The sequence below is a fragment of the Magnolia sinica genome, chromosome 6 (assembly GCF_029962835.1).
Source record: "Magnolia sinica isolate HGM2019 chromosome 6, MsV1, whole genome shotgun sequence".
In the NCBI taxonomy this organism is placed as follows: Eukaryota; Viridiplantae; Streptophyta; class Magnoliopsida; order Magnoliales; family Magnoliaceae; genus Magnolia; species Magnolia sinica.
Window position 1 is genome coordinate 3,713,924 of NC_080578.1, and position 21,101 is coordinate 3,735,024.

At 40.9% G+C, this 21,101-nt stretch overlaps 2 protein-coding genes and 1 long non-coding RNA gene across 3 annotated transcripts; all 3 read right to left on the reverse strand.

Annotated features, from left to right (window-relative positions):
• LOC131249464 (uncharacterized) lies at positions 1 to 1,642 on the reverse strand. The gene is made up of 3 exons (XM_058250276.1): positions 1,637 to 1,642; positions 458 to 1,557; positions 1 to 369 (listed from the first exon to the last, which is right to left on the reverse strand). The coding sequence occupies exons 1-2, from the start codon at positions 1,640 to 1,642 to the stop codon at positions 526 to 528; spliced, it is 1,038 nt and encodes a 345-aa protein (XP_058106259.1). The 3' UTR covers positions 1 to 369; positions 458 to 525.
• Positions 1,643 to 1,650: 8 nt separating this feature from the next.
• Positions 1,651 to 2,076, reverse strand: LOC131249827 (uncharacterized). Its single transcript, XR_009172867.1, has 3 exons — positions 2,038 to 2,076; positions 1,821 to 1,961; positions 1,651 to 1,733 (listed from the first exon to the last, which is right to left on the reverse strand). It is a non-coding gene; the product is annotated as an uncharacterized LOC131249827 (long non-coding RNA).
• Positions 2,077 to 10,778: 8,702 nt separating this feature from the next.
• LOC131247974 (NADH dehydrogenase [ubiquinone] iron-sulfur protein 6, mitochondrial) lies at positions 10,779 to 20,275 on the reverse strand. The gene is made up of 3 exons (XM_058247984.1): positions 20,088 to 20,275; positions 11,112 to 11,196; positions 10,779 to 11,018 (listed from the first exon to the last, which is right to left on the reverse strand). The coding sequence occupies exons 1-3, from the start codon at positions 20,223 to 20,225 to the stop codon at positions 10,909 to 10,911; spliced, it is 333 nt and encodes a 110-aa protein (XP_058103967.1). The 5' UTR covers positions 20,226 to 20,275; the 3' UTR covers positions 10,779 to 10,908.
• Positions 20,276 to 21,101: the final 826 nt, after the last annotated feature.

A 21,101-nucleotide genomic window follows, 5' to 3' on the forward strand; every position in this document is an offset into this window, starting at 1 on the left:
TCTGCTTATACTTTAGGAGAGCATTTGACACTAAGCTATCGATAATAATGATCTCCCGTTGTCTTGGATATAGGACCATCAAGAACCAATGAGAGTTATCATGGTTGACGGGTACATAAACCTGTCCATGTTTAAGAAGTAGGCTATCAGTTAAAAAACATGATCAAAGAACACATTACGACCTTTTTTGATGTTATGTGATGAATAAATTACCCGTTCACTATACCAAATCTCCTTGGCGTGTGATTTACCCCGCTGCTTGGCAATTGCGATGACATTGTTCATCATGCCTACCAACTTTGCACGTTCCGAAGCAGACTTCGAGTCCCGATACGCCCTTAGAGTCGGCATACTAGTTTGAAGGCATGGCTGTAACAAAAATCAAAGATCAATACAAGTAGAAAAACACGAATTAATTGAAAAAATAGGTTAGCGATACTCCGAACTAAATATTTACCATAAAATAAGTGGGACAGAACTTGCAATCTTGGGGATATGCAATTGCACAATCAGACTGCCTTTCCTCTAGGAAGTCAACATATTTGTCGATAGCCTACTCCACAAGATAATATGATTCAGCAATAATCGATTAAAAGATATAACTATATGAAAGTCAATGTATATAGACACTCTCATACGAATGCTTACCACGCTATCAACCCATGCATCATCTACCCATATAGACTTGAACCATGAAGCCTCTCCCGTCTCCTTATTTGCTTCATAGTATTTTTCTACCTCTTTGAGTTCATCCGTCGATAGCATCCTGAATGGATCCATCTGTAGATGAAATGGTATCGGAGATGTAGGAAAGTTTACGGCTTCCTCAGGTCGCCTCACCACGTTCGGGGTTGTATTGATCGAAGACAGGGACAAGAATGGAGAAACCATATAATAAGATGGCTTAAGTACCCTTTTAGTTCTCCTTACATAAACAGGAGGAGAAACGGGTGCTTCATCCAATAGATTACGCTCCGCCATACCATACGATTGCACCTCCAACTCCACATTTCCCTGTTCTTTTTCTTCCATATCCTCAACTTTGACTTTCTTCTTCAACTCCTCGTCCTCATCCCTCATAAACTGTCCTCTCTGTATATAGAAATATTCCTTCTCCTTCTTTAAGGCCTCCCTCTCTTTCGCTAAGTTTTCAGTTTCTCTCAATAACTCACACATCCGCCTATTCAACTCCTCGTTCATGATGAAAAATAATTCCTTCTCTTTCTTCAACTGCACTCTCTCGTTTAGATCTACTCTCTCCATCTTTAACAATTCTTTCTCTTTCAACAACGCCTCCCTCTCATCAAGCCTCTCTTCTCTCTTTCTCAACTCTTCCCTCTCTTTCCTTAGCTCATCCCTCTCCTTCTTCAACTCCTCTCTCTCCTTCTTCAACTCATCTATCCCAACCCTAAATTCATCCATCAAAAGAGATGGTTTCACGATATTCCCCCCTGATCCCTCTCCCTGTACGCCTTTTTCATCACTTTCCGCTGATCCCCCCTCACCCTCGTCATCATTCTCGTTACCCTCATCGCTCAATTCCTGAGTTTCGATGACCTTCAAAATGTATCAATGCACATATAAGAGTCGAAAAACTTTTAACGGTGAATTAAACAACATTTCATTTTAATTAAACGCTCATGATATCTCACCTGAAAACTATCACGAAGCAAGCGAACGGCGTCCGTTTCCCATTCTCGTAGGGTGGGTTCCAAGTTCTTTATTAAGATAGTCTGCAAAAGAACCCAGACTGATGTTAATATACGAAGTGTAAGTGTCAAATCAAGCAAAGTGAATGGCGGAGAAATACATATACTTACAGCTTCACTCTAAAAAATTACATGTATTTTGTTGTACCTCCAACCCTTCCAGCCTCGATATTGAATGAAGCGTGGAATTTGCGAGGGAACAAACGAAATAACACACTCTCGTAGGGCCGGTAATCTCTCTATAGCCCATATCTATTTTAAAGAAATTGCATGAGGATAAAAATCCACAATTGAATATAATCATGTAGAATAAAAAAAGAGATCCTACCTGCAAAGGAAAGACACAAACATATACATTGTAGCGAACTGCACCTGATACCATCACAGCAGTTGCGACCCCTTGCGACATTGTATTTTAGGCCAAACTACCCCAAGGATAGCTATAGAAATCCTCTATGGAGTCTACTAGGTACATATAATCCATGTTACACATAATTTTCGATTCGGTTTCCCTAACAAAACACTTTACACACATAAGTAGAGCAACATTCACGACATCCTCATGCTTATTAGTGTCAACTAATTTATAAAATATATCTAATAAATGCTTCTTAATAACTGGATATTCTCTGAAGTATTTGTCCATTAATGTACTACTGATGGGACGCTTTTTCTGGTATTGTAAGCTCCCCAGTCTTAAGCCCTGTTATGAGGGCGAAGTCCATCTCCGTGAATTGCAACCGTGTCCCCCGTATCTCAAATATAAGATCACCTTTATATCTTACAAGAAGAAGGTGAAATAGAGCCCCTATAAATCGAAAGGATGAGAGGTGCAACAAGAAGGAAAATGGGGATTGCTTGAATAGGCTTAGCCGAGTATCATGCTTCTCTAATCCACCCTTCACCGTGTCGAACCACCATCTCAATGAACACTTCGAGGATGGGTTTGGGAATTGAGAACAAGAATCGTCACCTACAAACATGTAATTGAAAATATATTAATAGCAAATTTCACTACTTAAAGAATCATAACGCAAAAAATTAAACATAGTTGAAATCGAGCGAAGCAAACTAAAAATTGAGCGAGACAAATTACAAAATGAGTGAGGGAAACTTGAAATTCAACAAGGTAAACATTAAATTTAGCGAGGCAAGATGAAACCGAGCTAGGCAACCTAAAAAATTGAGCGAGGCAAGGTGAAATTGAGCGGAAAACCTAGAAATTAAGCGAGGCAACTAAGAAATTCAGTGAGGGAACCGAGACAATGAGCGAGGAACCTAAGAATTCAGCGAGGCAACCTAGGAATTGAGCAAGGAAAGCTAAAAATTGAGCGAGGCAACCTAGAATTTGAGCGCGGCTACCTATCAATTAAGCAAGGCAACCTAGGAATTGAGCGAGGGGAGCTAGAAATTGAGCGAGGGAACCTAGGAATTGAGCGAGGCAACGTAGGAATTGAGCGAGGGAAGCTAGAAATTGAGCGAGGGAACTTAGGAATTAAGCGAGAGAAGGTAGAAGGATCCTAGAAATTGAGCGAGGCAACGTAGTAATTGAGCGAGGCAATGTAAGATTTCAATGAGGGAAGGTAGAAATTAAGCGAGGAAAGCTAGAAATTCAGCGAGGCAACCTAGGATTTGAGCGAGGGAACCTAGAAATTGAGCGAGGCAACCTAAAAATTGAGCGAGGCAACGTAGGAATTCAGCGAGGTAACCTAGGAATTGAGCGAAGGAACCTAGAAATTGAGCGAGGCAACTTAGAAAATTGAGCGAGGCAACGTAGGAATTCAGCGAGGTAACCTAGGAATTGAGCGAGGGAAGGTAGAAGGAACCTACGAATTGAGCGAGGCAACGTAGGAATTCAGCGAAGGAAGGTAGAAATTGAGCGAGGGAAGCTAGAAATTGAGCGAGGGAATGTAGGAATTCAACGAGGTAACCTAGGAATTAAGCGAAGGAAGGTAAAAATTGAGCGAGTCAACCTAGCGTTTGAGCGAGGGAAGGTAGAAATTAAGCAAGGAAAGGTAGAAATTGAGCAAGGCAACGTAGGAATTTAGCGAGGCAATGTAGGAATTCAGTGAGGTAACCTAGGAATTGAGTGAAGGAAGGTAGAAATTGAGCGAGGGAACCTAGGAATTGAGCGAGGCAAGGTAGGAATCGAGCGAGGCAACAGAGGAATTGTGAGGTAACAGGAATCGAGCGAGGAAGTTAGAAATTGAGCCGGGAAGGCTAGAAAATGAGCGAGGCAACCTATCAATTGAGCGAGGAAGCTAGGAATTGAGCGAGGAAGCTAGAAATTAAGCAAGGGAACATAGTAATTGAGCGAGGCAACGTAGGAATGTATGTAATGTTTATAGGAATTGAGGTAACCTAGGAATTGAGCGAGGGAACCTAAAAATTGAGCGAGGCAATGTAGGAATTGAGCGAGACAACCTAGGATTTGAGCGAGGAAAGCTAGAAATTGAGCGAGGGAAACTAGAAATTGAGCGAGGCAACCTAGGAATTTAGTGAGGGAACCTAGGAATTGAGTGAGGCAACGTAGAAATTTAGTGAGAGAACCTAGAAATTCAGCGAGACAACCTAGGAATTGAGCGAGGGAAGCTACAAATTGAGCGAGGGAACCTAAAAATTGAGCGAGGCAACCTAGGATTTGAACGAGGTAACCTAGGAATTGAGCGAGGCAACATAGGGATTGAGCAAGGGAACCTACAAATTGAGTGAGGCAATGTAGAAATTCAGTTAGGAATCCTAGGGAATTGGAGGAAAGCTAGGAAATGGGAGCGAGGAAACTGGAATTGAGCGAGGAAACCTAAAAATTGAGATCAATAAGGAAACCTAGGAAAGGAAATTAGGAATTGAGCGAGGCAACTAAAAACAACCGAGGGAACCTAGGAATTGAAGGAAGTAAAATTGGGTAGGAATTGAGAAGGCAACCTAGGAATTTGAGCGAGGCAACCGAAAAGGGGAAACCTAAGGAATTGACGAAGGAAACCTAGAAATTAGCAAGGAACCTAGGAAATTGAGGAGGAAACCAGGAATTGACGAGGCAACCTAAATTGGGGAGGAAAATTAAAATTGAGCGAAGGAACTAGAAATTGAGCAAGGAACCTAGAAATTTGGAGGAAACCTAAAATTTGACGAGGCAACCTTAGGAATTGAGGAAAATTAAAATTGAGCGAGGAACTAAGAATTTGAGCGAGGAACCTAGAAATTCAGCGCAAACAAAAATTGAGCGAGGCAACTAGGAATTGAGCGGGCAACGGAAAATTTCGAGGAAACCTAAGGAATTGAGTAGGGAACTAGAAGGAAGCTAGAAATTGCGAAGGAGGCTAGAAATTGAGAGAGGAACCTAAATTGAGCGAGGCAACAAGGAAATTTAGGGGAAACTAGGAAATTGAGAGGGAACCTAAAGAAGGCCCTAGAAATTGCGAGGAAGGTAAAATTCGAGAGAGGAACCTAAAATTGAGCGAGGAACCCAGAAATTGAGGAAAACTTAAAATTCAGCGAGGCAACCTAAAATTTGGAGGCAACCTAGAAATTAAACAAGGCAAACTAGAGGAGTGGATAGGAAGATCTCTCTCCAACTATCGCATAAATTTTCCATAAATATAAAGAAGATCAAAGAACTCTGGAGGGAGTTGGAAGTTTATTAACAAAAGAGAGAAGAATTTTGAGAAAACCTTTATCCTAATCCTCTCTGGAAAAGGGTGATAAACCAAAAGATTTTAAAATTACTTTTCCTAAATTATAAATGAGAATGCTTCTGTCTAGTTTTTATGGGAAGATATTTCCTTTTTTGAGGGGCTTAAAGAGTAAGGAACGGACTTTTATGAAAATATTGAGAGAAAATTTCAAATCCTAATTTCACCTTGGAAAAGGGGGCCCTCTTTGGAATAAACCTTTAAATTTAATTTGTAGGCCAAAATTTGCCTTTAATTTGGAGTAGGATGATGAAATGAGATTTACCTAAATTCCTCTTGGGGTTTACGGGAAATAAATTTATGGTAAAAATCTTTGAATTCGCAGGAAGCCCACAAATTTTTAAGAACCCAGAAATTTTGAAGCGGGAATTTAAAAATTCCCAAGAGGCAAAGACCAAAATTACAAGGAATTTATAATTTGCCGAGGCCAAGCTTGAAATTGGGTTGGGCCAAACCATGAATTGGAATAAACTTTAAATGTAATTGAACTAGCCTAACAATTTGCTCTTTGGTGAATTTGACCAGTAGTTTGAAATGATCGAGATTTACATGAAATTCTCTTCGGTGAATTTGACCGAGCAATTAATGAAATTGACCGAGCGGTTCATAAAATTTTCCGTTACATTACATGAATCCATGGAAGTTCCCCATCATATTTTTATGATATCTCCGTCAAAATTATGAATTGCTCGGGGAATTTCACCATTCATGAACCGATAAGTACATCAAATGGACCAAAACCTCTCGCAAATTGGATTTATAGTTTGCTCAGTACGCTCTTATAGTGCTGAGTTAATTGAGTTGGGCACACCCAGATCCACAGCTCAATTGGCAGACTGAGTGGAGATACCTCCGTGTCAACACTTGAGGTCTTGGTATCGATCCCTAGCAGGGGTGGCTAACATGGAGTGTGTGTACTGACATGGGTGTGTACTAACAAGTTAACCCAATAAAATAAAAAATAATAATAATAATTTTAAAAAAAAATTACATAAACTGAGTTGGGCCCGCCTTGAATGTATGTGGACTATCCACGACCTTCATCCGTTTTTCCATCTAAAGTAAGGGTTTTAGCCCAAAATGGTGGCATATCGAAATATCAAGTGAATCACAGCACAAGAAACCGTGGTTCCACCGTAGAAACCTTGTTATGCCCCCACAATGATGTTTTACTTGTAATCCATCATATTCATATGATGATTTTTGCATGGATGTACCGAAAACTAAGATTCGAGCTTCATCCAGCAGTTCAATGGCCCACAAAAAATTTACACCGTTTAGGTAAATGTACTCCATAATACCTGTAGTGCGTACTTTCTTCCGTGGAGGGACCATTTTCAGCAAAACGAGATAACGCTGCTGAATAGAGACGGTGGGATCCAGCTAAAGCGTGGTGCGATCCAAGCAGCAGGTGTAGTGCAGCAGTTTTCGTCCTCCTTTTTTCGAAAATGGAGCGAGGGAAGGGGAGCGTCAGCGCTCGTCTTCGCAGAGAAAAGAAGGGGTAGTTTCGTCCTCAAAGTCGCTGTCCGCACGTGCTAGTCTAAGTTGGTAACTTAAGTTTGTATCCCTTCATAAAAACCGCTGGGTAAAAGGTTTTGCCTACAGTGGTCATTTTCTCGAATTTAAATCTCGATATTCATTGAACCACGTGACTGCCTTGCGAAGCATCGGTCAAATGCCTCGTGATTCATTCAATTCATTGATCCAGATTGTCCATTAGGTCGAACCTATATTTCATTGGTTACTATGTAAATTTCATACAAATCCAACAACTATTATCCATTAATCGATGGCCTTTAATATGGACGGTCAATATTGTTTGCACAAAAGTAGGTCCTATCAGGATCTGATCCAGCTATTTTGTTAGGACTCATCCCGGATTGCTCATGATTCTAAAGTGTCAGTTTTTTTAGGCAGTTGTAACCATTTGATCCATGATTTCAAAATGGATGGTTGTGGAAAGTAATGCCAAATCAAAGACTGGTTGGAATTTTATATTTATAAATTTATTTTTTAATTTTATAATAGTGTTCTGAACTTAATGGACCGTTCAGATCGACGGATTAGACTTTCCTGGTGGACCGATCCAACTACGAGTACCATAACTTATAGTGCTCTAGGCGCAGCACGGGAGCATTTCGGGTTTTTATTTTATTTTATTTCATTTCTTTATTCGTTTTCTGTTGATTGGGTGATGTGTGTGATGACCAAACATTAGGGAAGAAGCATGGTGGTGATTTCCTGCCTTTGGGATATGGGCTTGCCACGTGGCAACAAGAGGGTGGCCGTTTTGAGATGAGGTAACGAAGGGTGGAAAAGATAGAACGCGGATTGCGTCCTGCCCCCGGGACGGACTTGGTTCTAGCAAGGTTCTGTGGGGCCCACCTTGATGTATGTGCTTTATCCATGCCGTCCATCCATTTTGCATGATTATTTTATGGCATAATCTCAGAATGGAGTAGATCCAAGGCTCAAGTCGGCCACATCATAGAAAGAAGTAGTGATAATGACCCTACCGTTGAAAACTTCATCTGGCCCACCGTGATGTTTATTTGCCATACAATCTGTTAATATAGACCTGGATGAAGGGAAAACACGAATATCAGCTTGATCAAAACTTCTGCTGCTTAAGTTTTTAATGGTGATCGTTCAATCCCATCCGTGTGGTCCACTTGAGCATTGAATCTGCCTCATTTTAGGGACCATATTCTAAAATGACCTGGAAAAATGGATGGACGGCACGGATAAAAAAAATCTACATCACAGTGAGCCCCATGGAATCCCTGACAGGACCGGGTCCGTCCTAGAGATGTGGAGCTCGGTGTGGGAGTAACTATAAGACATGCTATATGCATAGACGCGGGTTTTGGGTTCTGACAGGTGGGCCATATGCTTGTGTAATCCGGGCATGGATCTTCTGTCGCCCAACCTTCGATGGAACATTCGCCAAGACAAGCTTCAAAAAGACAAACAGGAAAAATCACAACCTTTCAATTCGTGGCCTACAGGTAGAGGTTAATATCAACGTTCCACATTCAACTGAATAAGAATCTCAATATTGGCGGCTAAGATCTACCAATATGGGAAAATTTAGGATCTTGGTCCATCTACTGTGGGATGCAACGGAAAATTGGTGTCTGATGAGCCAAACGTCGGCCCCACTGGCCAGAATTAGAAACGCGTGTACAACTTTGCAAAGAAATGACGCTGCGTATCATATAATTATCCGCTTGAAACGCTTCTCGAGTCTCCCTTCCCTTTCCTGAACTCATCTACAGGCAGGCAGCCTACCTAGGCTGGAAATGATCACATACGTACGAAAGCATGGTAATTATCATACGTTCGAGCTGTGAGTGGCCCATATGTGATATTTATGCAAAATCCAAACCGTGCATCTTGTGCGCCTCCCCATGTTCTTCTTACAGCCCTAGAATCGTAGTGGTTAAAACTCATGCGGGACACACCACACGGAGCAATATACAATCACGCCTAAAACCTATATATTTACTTGTTGCGGCCCTCCTGAGTTTTGAATTCGCGAATGGCCTGAATCTTGTGTGTCCCTTCATCCTGGTGGGCCATGTCTTTCACGAGCTCCAACAAGTGTTGTAGGAAATTCACGTGCCTTTCCACGCTCCTTTCATCTCCTCAATCCAAATGGGCCCCACCTCTACCCGTCACTTATCCCTACCATAAATTCATCTCCTTCATCTAAATGGGCCCCACGTATACCCGTCACTTATCCCTACCATAAATTTGCGAAATCGAATTGCGTACTGAGTCAGTGGGCTTTTATCGTACTGAGTAAACTCTGTTGGGCCACCGTGATTGTATGTGGTTTATCCATGCCGTCCATCCGTTTTTCCAGTCCATTTTATGGGTTGGGCCCAAAATTTGTGCGCACCCAAAGCTCAAGTGGACCACACGACACGAAACAGTGGGAATAATGACTTCCGCCGTTGAAACCTTATAGGGCCGGCAGTGATTTTTATTTTTATTTTCTATCATCTAACCTGTTCATGAGATCAAACGAACATGGATGAAGGTTAAACACAAATATCAGCCTGATCCAAAACTTTTGTGGCCCCCAAGAAATTTTCAACGGTAGACGTTCAATTCACACTGTTTCCTGTGTTGTGATCCACTTGAGCTTTGGATATACTTCAGTTTTTAGCTCAAGCCCTAAAATTATCTGCTAAAATGAATGCATGGAGTGGATAAAAGATATAAATCACGATGGGCCCCACAGATTTACTCAGTAGGGTACTGAGTTACTCAGTACGCAATCTGCTTCCCATAAATTCATCTCCTCAATCCAAATGGGGCCCACCTCTCTATCCCATCACTTATCCCTACCATAAAGCGTTCTTGTCTCTTTCGACCCAACGGTTTCCAATCCACGTAACTGTTTTTAAATTGCCAGTTCCCCGGTAAGTACGTCATTCAATCTAGACGATCCAATTGAATGGTCGAGATTACCCAACCAGTTTTAAATTTATGGCTGTGCTCCATCCATGACTGGACCCACATGAGTTTTGGATCTGCCTGATTTTTAGAATCGTATCCTATCGTGGTCTTTCAAAACAGATGGACGGAGTAGATTTGTCATGGATATCTCTATAGACCCCACAACCCCAGGCACAGAGGCAATCCGCTCCTACGCTGGGCTCCAACCCCTTGCTAATATAAGGACACGAAATATGTTGCAGTTCCATGCCAGGTTCGTAACGTGCCAGGTGAAAGTCCGCAAAGCCCGCCCATCACTTAATCGGGACCATGATTCGGGTCCGGCTATAGCAAGCGTGAATAGGCCCGAACATAGGGCCTGTGCCCAGCCATCAGTAGGAAAAGACTTGAAAGTTGTCAAACATGGGCCCAAGGACTTGGAGAAGTGGTGCCCACCATAGAAACCCTTCATGGGGCTACAATGTTGTTCATATTCCATCAAAACCGTTCATATTCCAAACCCAAATACAAGGCGATATGAGCCCATATTGGCATGAAAAACCCCAATACAGGACTATACGAGCCCATATTGGCCTGAAAAATCTTTATAAGGTTAGGCGTTCTTACAAGGCCTCCAAAGTCCAAATTAAAACATGGTGCCATGCCCCGAGTAGAAGAATCATGAAATCAACAAAGGAGATCCAATCCCTGAGAAATGATAAAATAAGCAGCTGCATCATAATATATCACCGAGATTTTGAAAATTCTCATAATATTATTGATGGAATTTTGATCAAATGATATTATTGTGAGATTCTGAAAATCTAAGCAGTTCTAAAATTTCAAGCCGAGAAATTGCCACTATGGGTGTCATACCAGCAACAATTTTTATTATCTAAACACAGGAAACATGCCGCCAATACATCAAAGAGAAGCAATGGATGTTTTCTACAGCTTGCATTAATTTTTTTTATTTTTTTTTAAGAGAGAACAAAAGGCTTGTCGCCAGTCACAACCATTACTGTTCCTGAGTTGTTGATCGAAAAAACAAAGACAGCGTCCTAGTGATGATGGTGCTGAACATAACGAAGCCCGCAATATTTGCAGACGGCAGGTTCTTTCAGGTCAAGGCATATGAATTCGATCGGATGCCCGAGAGCAGGATTGGTGTCTGTGATCATTAGTACCAAGAAAAGAAAAAAAATGAAAAAGGTATAAAAGTAGAGGTGTCATGTTAACAGAGGAGCAGGTTGATATGATTTACCTCCTTCGCAAGCGACGATCCGGCCCTCTACCTTGATGGGCGGAACTTCATTGATCAGTTCCATGGGAGATTTCTTGCTTGTGTCCTGTACCCATGAAATAAATGCTTTTATAGAAATGTTTGTGCAAATCCGAAAAGTTTTATCTGTAGCAGTTTTGAACATGGAAGCAAAACAATACAGTGAGTTACTATTCCAAGACGTAGTAGTGCATCCAGAAATCTTTTCCACTCCAGCGTAAGCTTTAAGAAACAAGATCGCTCCTGAATCCCAACAAGTCTAAAACGAATTTGATGAGGTAGAGTCATGTTCTCTTTATTCTGTTTTTAAGATGGTAAGAGTGGGATAGGTCCTTAGTTACAGGATCCTTCTAAGTAGGCATTGCTTCCGCTTGGAATTGCGCTTCGGACTTGCACCGCCATCCTGTTTCCTAGCCATTTATACTCAATAACATTGTGATACAGACGCTTCCCCACACCTGCACCGGAATCTATTGCTGCGCTTCATGCTTTGTGCAACTATAGGTAGGTCCCCCATCCGCTTAAGGCTGACAGAGGTCTTATATAAAATCTATGTCAGCCACACTAGGGTGGCTCAACTAACCCGACGCTACATAAGTGAAATAAAAAAGAAAAAAGACAGGTGTGGTTATGCTAGTCAAGGCTTAGGGTGCGCTAACATTTAAGCCAAAAAAATGTAGAAGCTTAACCTTGATGACTAAAATAGTGCAACACAGTCATGCAGAGGCTGCTGACACAACAAAGGGCCTCAAATTCGATAATCTGGCTGTTACTTGGAATGAATGACATAAAAACCATTGTTTGCAAGTGACAATGTTCTTCCTTGGGTTCGAGCCGATAGCCCAGTGGTAGACAGAACCCAGCTTAACAATCCAAAAAACAAAAAAGGGTTCTTCCTTGATGCTGTAACCAGTGTTTGAAATATCGGTATCGCTTTACGTATCGCATCCTTGGGATACAGATACGTATCAGTTATCGCACGGGATATATTGTTTGTATCGTGTAATTTATCACACTTTTTGTGAAACATGGGGAAACATTGGGGAAATTGTTGAAATTTTCAATGAAACTTAAGGGATTATCAAAAAAGACCTTAGTACACACATTTAAATAATATCTCAAAAAAGAAGCTCACATTATAGGGTTCCTTTGTATAGGGTCCTAAGCTCTGCGTTGTCTGACTGAACTAATACAACTATATTCAAATTGAATGCATAACATTTAGAGTGTATGCGATGATCATTTCATCAAACACTCCTAAATACTTCGAAATTAGTCTCAATTGGACAGGTGGTTAGAGGGAAATTTCGGGAAAAAAAAAATATATTTTATTATTTTTTAAATTAAAAATGATTTTTATTTTTCAAAAATTGGCAAGGGCTTAACAAATCAGTAGGTCAGCCTTCATACATGCTTGATTTCATGTTTGGAGTGCAACATTGCAAGTAATTTAGGAGAAATTAAGGAAATTTTGAATTTTTCTCAAATTAGACCACCTATACTCAAATTTCAAAATTAGAGTGTATGTGATGATCATTTTATCAAATTACTCCTAAATACTTCGAAATTAGTCTCAATTGACAGTTGGTTGAAGGAAAATTTCAAAACAAAACATGGAAAACATGAAGAACCAATGGATATCAAAATTAAAGCTCCAATCCCATGATTTTTCATGCAAAACATGAAGAACCAGTGGATTTGTAACCATTTAACACCGATTTAACATAATTTTAATATTAAAAAAAGGGACCGGGAATTGAAAATAGTCACCGGATCGAACATGTGGGATATATTGGTACTACCTGTGCGTTTCGTATCGCATAGGTGGGATATTAGATATATCGTGGGATATATCCGCTCATATCATTGATATTTAAAACATTGGCTGTAACTTGAAACACAGACTTGAAAGTCGAGGCTCCTGAGAATTTTTAGATAAACACTTCCAATGCTCTTAGATCACTACTATTGCACAGTTGGCAGCCATGCATGGATAAGAATGTGGAGATGGGAGGGATGCGCAAAAATCTTGGATACTGTGTGGCCGTGTATGTGATAGCATGATATATTAACATGCATTACAACACACTAATAGTATATTAACCTTTTTTACTAAAACTATCAAATTCATAATATGGGCTCCGCAATGCGTCGCCACAGTTTTGATGATGCGGTTACAGTGGCCTGCAAATGTGTCTAAGAACCAAAGCAGAAAAGATCATGTTTGAGGTCAAGAACCATCAAAGGCATGCCTAAAGGGTTACACCATAGGCCACTATTTTCTGGACAAGTAATCAAACTATAGAAATGAAATGAGGAGGAATCACAAAAGCATAGCTGTCTGTGATTTCGTAATACTAGTGTTCGTAGTATCATTTTTTTACATATAATCTCGACCTCTTGGTCAAAGGGACACATCTACCAAATTTTTACATTTGTACCTGGCTTGATATGTTCTCTTTTACATCTAAAGATTTTTTTTTCAAAGTGTAAAACTTAATCTAACACGCGTCTTAAAATTGTTTTCTTCAATAATACAATACCTGGACCTGAACCTGACGGCCTTAGGTGGGATAAAGGAATTAGTACACTAGTACCCAACCTGACGACACTTTACAGACCTATTGGGCAGAGCACACTGAAACTGGGGGCCATCAAACAGACAGTTGAAAAGACAATGATCCCCATGTTCAAACTCAATCCATAAAATATCCCTTGATTTATGCAACCTGGATTAGCATACATTCACGCCACACAAACTGTGGCCGACATACCACAAGTGCAAACTTCACAAGCACATTCATTCTATCCAACAAAATCCTTCACGACAGTAGTGCAGAAGCTGTCCATCAACATGCACATTCCCTCGACCGTAAGTGGTATCTAATCGTGGCCTTTGAGATTTTATAGGACGTTAAATGCGATATTCAAGATAAGGGTATTTATAGAATTTTGAAAATCTGTGTGCCTTAGACCGGCAGCTTGAACTTATCCATGTAAAAAAAACGGCTTGGATTTACCTGCTTCTCCCCACCTCCTTTTTGTGCACGAGTAGCATGCTCTCAGGTCTTCATCCTTCACCATCCATTTTTTTCTCCCCAACGAAAATCTCTCCTAATTTCTCTCTCCCTTCTTCTCTCCATGTACGTTTCGCGTGCCACTTCTGCTAGCTGTTACAAGTGTTTTCTGATTGTTCTAATAAATAAATAACGTCAGAGCAAACGGGCATTTTTGCCCATTCAATTAGTTTTAGAGAGTTGTAGCCTTTGAAATCTTATGGGACATTAAATGAGATTTTCAAAATAGACAAGGGATTTATGGACTTTTGAAAATCTGCATGCTTACAAACCTACGGCTTGGATTTATTCACCTAAACAAATGACTTGAATTTTACCCACTTCTCCCTCACTTTTTGTACACAACTCCCACATCTGGCTACTACCCAATACATAAGCATTTCCCCCTCCAAATCTCTCTCCCTTTCGCTCTCTATGATCCCCTCCTCAATCCATGTGTGTCACGCAAGCCATAGCAGATTCTTTTAAAATGGATGGTGCCTTCCTTGTATTCTATGATTCTCCTTGTTTGTTCCTTTAGCATACTTGTACTTTCACGCAGAAGTTAAGGCAAATAAGGAATGGTTATTTTTCTTCCTCATTGCTAGGCTCTTATGTTAGTTTTGCAACCATTTCTAAATGGTTGCAACTCTTCAACCATACACATTACATGGTCGTACGGGCAATCGAGACTATTCTGATCACTAGCCTGACTGTGGATGGAGAACAACCAAAGAATTGCATTGAGAAGATATGCTCACCATTTTACTTTTGGCCATTAATTGAATGATCATGACTTTTTTATCAGTGTGATCTTAGAGATGCTCCATCCACGATGAGACCCACAATGTGGATGGTTTGATTAGCTTTGTGACAGTGGCACACATGAGGAGGTTGTGACAGAAAAAGCTTGACCAGAGTATCAGCTTTATCGTCCATCATGGTTCTGTGAAATTAGCTGCATCGCTGAAGTCCGTATCTGGTGAGACTAATCGGGTAAGGGAGTGGCAACTGTAGATTCAGAGTACCTCCATAATACCGTTGAAGGTAAACAGAGGCACACTTTAAATAGAGAGTCACCACCAGTTTTTAATGGTGCAAAACTAACACATTAGTCTGGACCTTGTATCCCAAGCTAGTTCACAGTCTCTAACACCACTGCGTGTCACATGTGCCCACAGTGATGTTCATATGAAATCTGTTCTGTCCATCAGGTGCACACCTCATACTCGTTGTACATAACAAACATCAGACTGATTTAAAACTCAGGTGAGCCACACCACGGGAACAATGCAAACTCACACCTAAAAGCTCTAAATTCATGCACTATGGCCCGTCTGAGTTTTTGATCACGATGATTCTTTTGAATCTCTCTCCATCCTGGTGGGCAGCATATAAGAAATGTGGTGGATCCAGGAAAGCTTCTATGGTCTGCATCCCCATCCCACTGTTCCTTATGGTGTGACCCACCTGTGTTGGATCAGCTTGATTATTTTGCTCAGATCCCAGCATGAGGTGTAGCAACTGATGGATGGAGCAGACATTGCATATGGCCCGTCTTCCTACCGCGTGTTGAAGAGGATTCGGTCCTAGAGAGATGTTGTGGACAAGATCCAGACCTGCTAGATCTTTTACAGAAAAAACTTGGATGTTCTGGCAGAGAGTGATGGATGGTAGGCAGGCACTTGAAAATCATGTAGAATCAAAGACATCACATATGAGTAAGTCAAACTGAACTGTCCAAATTACAGGTCCAAGTATAGATGTATCTTGAACCAGAAAATAGGCTTATTTAAGTATTTGACTATCAGATTCATGGACATTTACTGGATGGCGAATAATGATGGAAATATTGAATAGTCTTATTTCAATAAAGGAGTCTCCACTAATCTGAGGATAGGATCATTCAACCGATCTGATTTCAGGAATCCGACTTAACGACAGCAGAAGCCAAGATTTGGTCGGTTTATTTGAGTTAGTGTAGCCATGTGTACAGTTTCCTTGTACCTGTGGATGAAGCGCCATGCTCTGCTACAGTATCAAATAACTCCCCTATGCTAAAACCAATGTCAGCATTAATTTCTCACCCAATTCAAGATTGGATTGGACATTCAACCCCTTCTAATGTAGAGGTTTGTTGGAATACATTCGTACGAACTGCAATACGAATATGTCAGGACCTCAGCCGTTGGATTGGGTCATTTTCAATGAGCAGACTGTTTATATGATGATCCACGCTATCAACAGAGGATACAAAATAAAATGAATATTCAAAGTTCATGGAGCCATCCATATTCAGTCGAAAAGAATCAAATGATCGAGTGATGGAATATTCTAGTTCTCATTTTTTTGGCTATGCACCATCCAAGGTGAGGACAGTGATAACTATGTCGGAAGAGTATTGTGTTCGGAAATCCCTAATGGCTTCGTGGCCTGACCCACACACCGCATTTATGTTGAACTTTATTTGAGTCAGGACCTCCCTGACTTCATGGATCATTGGAAAATGACCCAAGATCCAAAGCTAAGGTCCCAATCTATCCTAGTGGAATACACTGGGATCCACCAGGATCTGTTTGGAATCCAAACTGTGCACTGAGTGCTGTTATTGTACCTATCTAAGAGTCAGGATGATTAAAAACTCGAGTGGTTGCATGGCTATAGACAAGGAATAATTTAAAATGATGCCTTAAAAACTCTAAATTCACATGGTGTGGCCCAACTGAGTTATGTATTGGATGGCACAAACACAATGTTGGCCCCACGAACAATCTGGAAGTTTCTATGGTAGCACCCCTCCCATTATGTGGCCCAACTGAATTTTTTATTAGGCTGATGTTTTGACTCTGCACTTAACATGGGGGCTCATCTGATGGATAGTTTGGATGGCAAAGACACATCACAGTGGGTCCCACGGCTCTAACAGATGGGAATTCACATGCATCAGATGTACCGTGTGCATGATCATTCTCTAGTTTTTATAGCTCTTTGAAAAAAAGCTTCCTTTTTTCCATTTAGTCAGGGAATGATGCTCCCATTGCCTTCTAAGGAACAACCGACAAAGGTGCCCCGCCTCTCATTCTTATCCATTCATTGTATTCCATGATGATTCTCTCTAACCTCCATTAGGGGAAGTGGCACATGCAATGCATGTGGAGAGATAGGAAGGGAAAGAGAAATCGGAAGAGATTTTCAGAGAGGAGAGAAAAATGGAGGGAAAGGATGCGATATGTGGAAGCGTGCTATTTGCACACAATAAGGTGCAAAGGAGAAGCAGGCAAAATTCAAGTTGTTTGTTTATGCGGATAAATCCAAACTGTCAGTTTAAAAGCACACAGATTTTCAAATTTTCATAAATGCCTTTATCTATCTTGAAAATCTCATCTAATGTCCCATAAAATCTCAAAGGACACCACTCTCTTAAAACTAATTGGATGGGCAAAAATGTCCAGTTGCTCTTGGCATTATATCTAGGAGAGATGAAAAGATGATTGATTGACTCCATATCCTAGAGGCACATAATGCATACATTTGGAATGAACTATTGCCCACCAACCAACTACAATCAATTACCCAAGGCGAGCCCATATCATATGTGACCAAACAAACTCCATCGGCTCTAGAAGATCCTTAGCATGAGCCACGAGGAGATCAAATGATAGAATGAAAGGATCAAATAGAGAATCTAGTGGACCTCTCCAGCCTCCACACACATCCATCCCACTCCAAATTCAAAGAGCTCTAACCCTGCAACAATTTAAGGGGGACCCAAACCACTTGGCTGCCCAGGAGCACGAAAAAATGCAAGATGAGGATCTCCCTCTCCAAACCAACCTACCCCAAACTAGGAACCATACTACATAGCGGTCTATCCACACACCCCACATCCTCCTAGAAATGGATACAAGATAGCATAATATTTCCTTCTTGAACGGATCGACAATTCTAAAGATTGCCTACCAAACTCCTGAAGCTCTGGAAATAGAAGAGCCTCTTGTAAACCAACCTATCACATCTATGCTGCACTTGTAAGTGATTGCCTATATTCAAAGAGTATTGTCTTCCAATCCTAAGCTATTTCCCCTAAAGAGCTAGACTAATTGAGTTAAGATCTCTAAAACCCACAGCCCTTCTCTCATAGGTTTGCAGACCTCAAGCCATTACAATAAACGAAACTTGTGCTTCTTCTTTTTTTCCAAAGGATGGAACTCGTGCTTCTTTTCCGAACCTTTACAAAGAAAATCCTGCTGAATCCTTTCCAATCTACAATGAACGCTAGCCGGACACTAGAAAAGGCACATGCAATAACAAGGCATATTGACATTGTAGCTTTGATTAGGGGGGTTACATTCGTTGGTGTCATAGTTTAAAAACTCATTGAGCTGACTAAACGAGAAACTCCTCATTGAGTTTTTTCTAGTATCATTAAGTCAAAAAACACAAGTTGAGTAGAGTTTTCAGCCATCTTCAAGCTAACTTAATGAACCTTGAAGTCATGTTCTCAAGTTTCAAATGCATTCGTAGAGTTAGTGGCCCTCAAATTGCAGTTGCACTTGCCCTGAGTTCAATTTGAAAGTAACATAACTGCAACACGGAGCCCATACCCTCAATAAAAATAATAGGGAAAGTAATAGCAATTGGATCATTCCGAATTTGATGAACTAATTATAGCAATTCAGTTCAACGGTGCATCCAAACACAGCATATGATGCAAGATATTACTAAAGGCTTTATAAATTATAGACAAAGGTGAAAATTGAAAGCGCTAATGATTTCAACACAGAGTAATGTGCTATGGTGAGTGTATTACGATATGTTACACCTTGATAGTTTGAACACTAAATAACACCTTAAACTTGAAAACAGATGCTAAGTGATCCGATATGTTAAACCATCATGGGTTGAATGTTCAATGACAACTTAAAGAGCAATGATAAGGTGATAAGTATGAGGAGACATTGACTAAGTGAGTAGCACACATGCCAAGTTGGCATGTGTGCAACATAAGGGCATTCATCAAGTGGGCTGCACCATAACTATTCCCTGCTCAGAAATAGGCTGCTGCTCTTATCAGATAAACCACGTGCACATAGAGTATAGACCATAGGCCATTAATCTTCCGATTGGCAAGTTGGCACATGTGCAACATCAGGGCATTCATCAAGTGGGCCCCACCATAACTATGCCCTGTCCAGAAATAGGCTGCTGCTCTCATCAGATGGACCACATGTGCACATAGAGTATAGACCATGGGCCATTAATCTTCCAACTGTCCATTCTTCTCAAACGCATGCAGCCCACGTGATGAGTGAACCATCGTCATTTCGGGGGTCAGGGCATGTTTATGACAGCCCTAGTTGATGGATGGCCCAGATATCAAACATCCGAAAATCACAAGCCTCAATAGTTTCTGCGACCCAGCAACCAGCAATTGCAGAGCATTGACATCGACTACATTTCTCCAATCATTCCAGAATGATGTTTCTCAAACTCGCAGCAGCTCTCCATCTTCATCTACAATTCCTCAACAAAGAAAAAATCTTCAGGCGAATCAAGAACGCCACAAGAACAGAGCCTTTTGTGAAACGTAGGATCCTTAAGAGGACGAAAAGATATAAAAATAAATAAATAAAACAAAACACCAGCTTTTGGGACGCCTAATCTGCAGCAGCGGAATCTCACACTAAACCGTAATTTTACAACGAAAAAAGAAAATCAGGAGATCAAAACACCTAATTTCACAACAAAAGCAAGAAAAAAAAACCCTAATTCCGGATATAGAGAGAAACGGCAATACGAGGATGTAGCATCAAAACCAAAAGAATCTGATAAAAGAGAAAAATATAACAGAGATAAGATCAATAGAATAAAACAGATCTGACGAAGTAGGAGAGAAGATTACCTGCATCCATTTTGCGGTGTGATTGCCGAGGATGCTGAGATTTCCAGAGTTCGACGATGAGAAATGACGATGATGATGATCTAGAGTTTTGAACAGATTCGACAAAAGCAGAAGGCCCGGTTTTCTTCCCATCGCCATTGCTGCCTCTGATAGAGAAGAGTTTCCTCAGGCAAAAGAGCGTTCTTTTTCTCTCTCTTTTGAGTTTTTGACATATTCCACCCTCTATTTTTGCCATATGCCAACTAACCCCCTACTTTTATTTATTGGAAAATAACACCTTATCTTTTTCATATATGGTCGTCAAACGCTCAAAGTTATCTTGGGATCGTGCTGCTGGTAATGTGTGCCCCAACACAATGAATAATTACCATGAGAATGATATATGTTTAGGCATATAAACATCACGATGGCCCCAAAAAGGTTTCAATGGTGGACGTCTCATTTGCGGTGTGGCTCATTTGAGTTTTGGATCAACCACATTTTTGTGCTCACGCCTAGGTTTGATCTGACCAAACTGAGATGTCAAAAAGACAATTCGGTGGGCCCCACAGTTTTTTTATTACACAGGCTCCCTGGAACAGATGTTGGAAGAAACTCTCCTCCACCAGACCTCCGCTCATGTGGGCCATGGTAAATGTGACAAGCAAATAATCCTGACGGTCCACTCATCGGGTTTATTGGAAAGGATGGCCAATGGTCTTGCAAGTGTGGGTGGCCCAACTGTTACATGGAGCGTGATTTTAGGACTAGCCCATGATGGCAGGCCACTCATGAATAGGCTGTCAATGGGCCAGGCATGAACCTAGCAAATGCAAAATTTTGAATAGGACTGCACCAAATAGTTTAAAATCCAAGACCCAGGCCTAAGACGGCTCTAGTCCCGACCCGTTGATAGCCTGACAGATCCCGTGCGCCTACTAGCTACTTGAGCCAAGCCCACAGCATTTTCTACGAACATAATGAATATCCGGGATCACTCACATGCCTTCCGTCGCATCTGCATCATAAATCACT

Bases quoted from the DNA above. Each gene is read 5' to 3' on its own strand.
- LOC131247974 (XM_058247984.1), bottom strand. From the start codon at position 20,225: ATGGCGATGGGAAGAAAACCGGGCCTTCTGCTTTTGTCGAATCTGTTC. The intron at 11,197-20,087 runs GTAATCTTCTCT...TCATGGGTACAG, and splicing joins ACACCGCAAAATGGATGCAG to GACACAAGCAAGAAATCTCC. The intron at 11,019-11,111 runs GTAAATCATATC...TAATGATCACAG, and splicing joins GATCGTCGCTTGCGAAGGAG to ACACCAATCCTGCTCTCGGG.